The sequence below is a fragment of the Cebus imitator genome, unplaced genomic scaffold, assembly GCF_001604975.1.
Source record: "Cebus imitator isolate Cc_AM_T3 unplaced genomic scaffold, Cebus_imitator-1.0 Scaffold175, whole genome shotgun sequence".
NCBI lineage: Eukaryota > Metazoa > Chordata > Mammalia > Primates > Cebidae > Cebus > Cebus imitator.
This window is the reverse complement of record NW_016107490.1, coordinates 4,154,338-4,160,416: the sequence shown is the minus strand read 5'-3', so window position 1 is coordinate 4,160,416 and position 6,079 is coordinate 4,154,338. Positions and strand designations below refer to the sequence as shown.

The following is a 6,079-nucleotide window of genomic DNA, read 5'->3' as shown; positions in this document are numbered from 1 at the left end:
TTTTTTTTGAGACAGAGTCTCTCTATTGCCTAGGCTGGTATGCAATGGTGCGATCTTGGCTCACCACAACCTCCGTCTTCAGGGTTCCAGCGATTCTCCTGCCTCAGCCTTGAGTAGCTGGGATTACAGGTGCCCACCAGAACACCTGGCTAATTTTTTGTATTTTTAGTAGAGCTAGGGTTTCACCATGTTGGTCAGGCTGATCTTGAACTCCTGACCTCAGGTGATCCACCCATTTTGGTCTCCCAAAGTTCTGGGATTACAGGCGTGAGCCACCAAGCCTCTGCCTGTTTAATCAAATTTTTAAAACAATGAAACTGAAAATGGGATAAAAGGTTTCGTTGTTAAAAAAATTACAAGGGTTGGGCATGCTGTGGCTCACACCTGTAATCCAGCACTTTGGGAGCCTGAGGTGGGGGAGGGGGTGGAATCATGAGGTCAAGAGATCAAGGCCATCCTGGCCAACATGGTGAAACTTTGTCTCTACTAAAAATACAAAAATTAGCTCGGTGTGGTGGCACAAGCCTGTGGTCACAGCAACTTGGGAGGCTGAGACAGGAGACTTGAACCTAGGAGGCAGAGGTTGCAGTGAGCTGGGACTGTACTCATGCCACTGTACTTCAGCCTGGGCAACAGAGCAAGACTCCGTCTCAAAAATAAAAAAATTACAACATCGATATTACTTTGTGTATCATAACCATGTTTCAGGGAGAAAGAAGGGTTAAAGGGTATGTTAGCTGAATTTGTCCCTTACTGTATTAGGACAGGGCAATTCTTCCCAAAAGACCCATCCTGCAGATTTCTACTTACATTTCTTTTTTTTCCAGACAGGGTCTCACTCTGTCCGCCCAGGCTAGAGTGCGGTGGTATGAACACAGCTTGCTGCTGTCTCAATCTCCTGGGTTCTGGCCATCCTTCCACCTCAGACTCTCCAGTAGCTGGGATTATAGGTGTGTGCCACCACACTAGGCTAATTTTCTTATTTATTGGAGATGGAGTTTTGCCATGTTGCCCATGCTGATGTCCAACTCCTGGCCTCAGGCAATCCATGTGCCTTGGCCTTACAAAGTGTTGGGATTACTGGCATGAGCCATCATCTGATAATTTTTAAATTTTTGTAGAGACAGGGGTCCCACTATGTTGCTCAGGACTGTTGCTTACATTTCATCAAGAAAAGCTCAATTATATATGGCCAGCCCTAGAGAAACTAGATCACCATGATGATTTCAACTGCTCCCTGAAAAAAATGTGAGACCACCACATAGGCTCACACCTGTAATCCCAACATTTTGGAGCTGGAGGATCAACTGATGCCAGGAGTTCGAGACCAGCCTGACCAACATAGCAAGACTCCGTCTCTACTAAAAACCAATTAGCTAAGTGTGGTGCAGAACACCTGTGTCCCAGCTACTGGGAGGCTGAGGTGGGAGGATTGCTTGAGCCCTGGACGCGGAGGCTGCAGTGAACTGTGATCCCACAACTGCACTCTAACCTGGGCGACAGCGAGGCTTTGTCTAATAAAAAGATGAAAATAATTGGAGTTGTGCTGGCAGGGAAAAAAGGGATAGGTGAGAATGTATGTTGGGTAGACAATGTCTCAATGTCTGCCTCAGTATCCAAAGTAAGTATGCAAAAACCCAAGTTCTGTGAGAAAGACAAGCAAGAAGGGATGATGGTAGAATAGATTCAAAATCCTAACAACTATCTGCTCGTAGGAAATAAAACAGGTTGGACAGAATGTTTACAGTATCAACTTCAAGCAGCAGAAAGATAAAGCATTTGGAATAAGGTGGTTCTGGCATGGAGAGAAGGGCGTGCCATAATCTCGACAAAAGCTATCAAGAGAACGACTACAGGGCCTTGAGAGTCGCTTTGGTTACCGTTCAGAGATTATGTACACGATCTTTCTTTGCAGTCACGTGTCTACCTAAACACGTTGAACACAAAAATTAGCAAGCAAGGTATTAATCGCGAGCGTGAGGAAAATTCCCCTAAGTTTGTTAACATAAACCAGCTGACTGCCCCCTTCACCTGTTCTTTATCTTAAAAACCTTGTTATTCGCTTTCTGCTGAGAAGCATTATTTGCTATCTCAGGTGGAACTGATGGGCCCGCTTCCGTAAAAACCGGACGAACACTCTACCCCGCCATTTCTAGTCACGTCAAGGACCTTATTGCTTGAGGACAGAGGACCTTCAAGGAATTGCTGAGTAGCGATAATCACCGATGCAGTTAAGCCGGGTCCTGGGTTGATGCACTCTCAGACCCCGTAGGGAGCGACACTTGAGCCCGAAAGAGAGCTGCGGCGTAACCCGGGCCCCGCACCCCCAGTTGACTCCCTGCTTCCCCCACCCCAAAAGCCTGAGCGCGAAGGAGGGAACGCTGAAGAAACCCGCACCAATTCCTCGACCCGGGCCTTGCGTAAAAAAGGCGAAGAGCGGCGGCGGGGGACAGGACAGCGCGAGTGACCCCGGCGCTCATAGGGACTCCGAGCCCGTGGAGTGGGTCGCGGTGGGCGACGCCGCGCAACCGCGACCCATTCGCTGCCTCCGCCATCTTCTTCTACTCACCCGGACTCCCCCCGCGGCCGCACTGGCTTGGCGTTTCCCTTCCGGCCGCTGACAGAGATCCGGGCTGGGCTGGGCGGGGTGGGCGAGCGCGCGGAGGGGGGTGGACCGAGGGCGGGGAGGCCGGACGGAAGAGGAAAGGGAGGGCGGCGAGCTGGCCACGGCGGGGTGTGGAGCGTGCGGCGTGTGTGCGGAGGGAGAGGTGGGGGGCGGAGGAGAGGAGAGGGAGGGAGGGAGGCGGAGGAATGAGAGCGCGAGGCGCCTCTCGTCCGCTCCTAAGCCCGGGCGGAAAGAGCCGAGCGCAACCCGAGCGCTCTCTTAAAATGGCGGCGGCGTCGGCGGTGGCCGCGGCGTCTGGTCGGTGAAGTGACTCTGCTGCTTCTCTCCTCACCCGCCCCTTCCCCCCCTCCCCTCCCCCCTTCCTTACCCTCCTTCCCCGCCGCCGGCGCCTCCGCGCCCCTCCGGCCTGCGCACCTCCCCTCGCTCCCCTCCTTTCCCCCGCCCGCTCGGGGGACCGCCGGCCCCCTCCCCCATTCTCTTGCTCCCCGCCCCGTCCCCGCCGCCGCCCGCCCTCGTCGCCTCCCCGCCCCGCCGGCCGGCCGGCCCCCTCCTCCGCCTCTCTCCCCTCCCCCCCGCCGGTCGGGATCAGTCAGTGTGATCCGAAGCGGGGGAGGGGGGGGCGGCGGCCGAACGATGTGCGAGAACTGCGCAGACCTGGTGGAGGTGTTAAATGAAAGTAAGTAGCCGCTGCGGCGGCCTGTCGGGGTGCACGGCTTGGGGTCCTCACGCTTCTCTCTGGCCTTGCCGGGCTCCCGCGGCCTGCGGGAGGCGACGGCTGGGCCGGGTGGCTTGCGGGCCTAGCGCCCCGGGAAGGTGCGCGGCGGCGCGGCCGCCGCGGCGCCTCGGGCCCAGCCCGGCCCAGTTACCTGGGCGCCAGAGAGGCGGCCTCCGCCGAGCTCCGGCCCGGCCGGGCCCGGGCTCTCGGGGCTCTCGAAAAGTTTCCTCATTACAGGTGTCAATTAATGAAGGCAGTAATGAGCTCCTCGTCGCCTTCGCCCCCTTCGCCCTGCCAGGAAGGTGTGGGGAGGTGGGGTCGGAGGACTAGGCTTTCCTCCGCAGTCCAGACCTTCCGGCCGCCCTCTTTGATTTCCAGCGTGCTGTGGAGGCCTCTCTTACCTGCTAATTTTTATTAAACTCCTTGGGAGCAGGGGGGTGGTTTTTCTCTCCCTTGAGTGTGTGTGGGTGTCTTAAACACTTCTGCCAGACCTTAAATAGCTGAAAATGAACTGTGATAGTGATGATTGGAACCTTCATACCTATTTTTAAATGAAATTTGTTAATGATTTTCTTCTTAGTGTAGCATTCACCGTTTTAATGGTTATGTTCTGTTAAGCAGAGCACTGTACTTACACACACCATCCCGGAATAGTTATGGCCCATCTCTCCTGGAAGGAAAGGCCTTTTACCTGATACTTCTTATTATTAAAGAGAGTATGTTGATATTTTCTGGCTTTTATTTTTATTCTCGACCCTTGGAAGATGGTATTTCAGTTTATAGAAGCTATATTGCAAATCAACTACTTCTGGGCCTAAAAGCCTAGTTGGCAGAGGTGAATTAGATGAAGGGATCAATTTACAAAAAGTTGATTGTTGAAGAAATGTTCACTTATGAACAGTTTATGTGGATTTTGGATTTGCATTCTTTTTGTGATATTTCGACAGACTTTCAGACTAATTTTGTAATACAATTCACTAAAACAATTTATAAAATGTGCCATGCTGTTTGTGTTTGAATTTTACTTTGTGTTTGAATGTCACTTTCATGACCAAAGGCAATAATAAAAGTGGAAGGGTTTTAACTTAATTTCAACTCTGTATTTATCTCCTGACAGGCGGAAGTAGGCTTTTGCATTTATTCCAACTATAGGTTCTAGAATTTGTGTCATCCTAAAGTATCCTAGAATTTTAAGATTATTTGTATGTATTTTGAGATATTTTTATTTCTGTTGCAGGTGGTTTATGATAAGGGAAACAAATCCTCAGTACTTACTGTATTTTATATTTCAGGTATAAATCGTGTGATTAGGATTGTTATGATCAACTTGGAAAATTAATAGCTTTGCTATGTAATATGAGGAACAAGTAATTTTGTTGGTGATGTGTGTGTGTGTGTGTGTGTGTGTGTAAGCAAGTTTATTAAGGAAGTAAAGGAATAAAAGAATGGCTATTCCATAGGCAGAGCAGCCTGATTTTAAAATATTTTAAACTTCAAATATTTTAAATATAACATCTAAAGAAAGTGAAGTTTATCTTAGAGGTGGCATCTTGATCATAATGAAAGGCCTTACTGCAGATTATCTGGGAACCCCCTAGAACTTTGGTTAGAAGCACTGAAAAATACAGTGCATTTATAGAGAGTTAGAACTGTGGAGAATTGAAATAGAATTGAACTTTTATGGCGAGACGCAGTGGCTCACACCTGTGATCCCAGCACTTTGGGAGGCCAAGGTGGGTGGATCACCTGAGGAGTTCGAGACCAGCCTGGCCAACATGGTGAAACCCTGTCTCTACTTTTTAAAAAAATAGAAAAATTAGCCGGGCGTGGTGGTGTGCACCTGCATTCCCAGCTGCCCAGGAGGCTGAGGCAGGAGAATTGCTGGAACCCGGGAGGCAGAAGCTGCAGTGTGAGCCAAGATGGCAAGATTGCCTCACTGCATTCCAGTGTGGGTGACAGCAAGACTCCGTCTAAAAAAAAAAAAAAAATTTAGCTTTTATTACCTTTAAGTAAATACAGTTAGTTCAACTAAGTTCAAAAAATCTGGTCATGCACACCATCTAAGCAACCTTTTTTTTTTTTTTTTTTTTTTTTAACGGGGTTTCTATCGTGATCTCGGCTCACCGCAACCTCCACCTCCGGGGTTCAGGCAATTCTCCTGCCTCAGCCTCCTGAGTAGCTGAGATTACAGGCATGCGCCACCATGCCCAGCTAATTTTTTTGTATTTTTTTGTAGAGACGGGGTTTCACCATGTTGACCAGGATGGTCTCGATCTCTTGACCTTGTGATCCACCCGCCTCGGCCTCCCAAAGTGCTGGGATTACAGGTGTGAGCCACCATGCCCGGCCTTAAGCAACCTTTTTTAATGAACAAGTAAGGATTTTCTATTTGTGTATGAGCCAGTGGACTCTAAAAATACTTAGTTTCTTAATATTTCCTTTAAGGCTCATTTAAAAAATTTGCCTTTTAAACAGTAATCTCACAGTGATGCCTCCTTTTTTAAAACATTTATGGCTGGGCCTGTTGGCTCATGCCTGTAATCCTGGCACTTTGGGAAGCTGAGGTGAGCAGATCACCTGAGATTGGAAGTTCAAGACCAGCATCCCAGCTACTCTGGGAGGCTGAGGCAGGAGAATCTCTTGAACCTGGGAGGCAGGGGGTTGCAGTGAGCCGAGATTGCGCCATTGCACTCCGGCCTGGGCAACAAGAGCAAAACTCCATCTCCAAAAAAAAAAAA

The 6,079-nt window shown here is 49.7% G+C and overlaps 1 protein-coding gene across 1 annotated transcript in view; it reads left to right on the top strand.

Annotated features, from left to right (window-relative positions):
• Nucleotides 1-2,764: 2,764 nt before the first annotated feature.
• The window catches only part of USP34 (ubiquitin specific peptidase 34), a 286,775-nt gene continuing 283,460 nt past the window's right edge, over nucleotides 2,765-6,079 (top strand). The window contains exon 1 of the mRNA XM_017545013.2: nucleotides 2,765-3,302. Within this exon, the coding sequence (XP_017400502.1) occupies nucleotides 3,260-3,302 (43 nt within the window). The 5' untranslated portion in view covers nucleotides 2,765-3,259. The remainder of the gene's footprint in view (nucleotides 3,303-6,079) is intronic.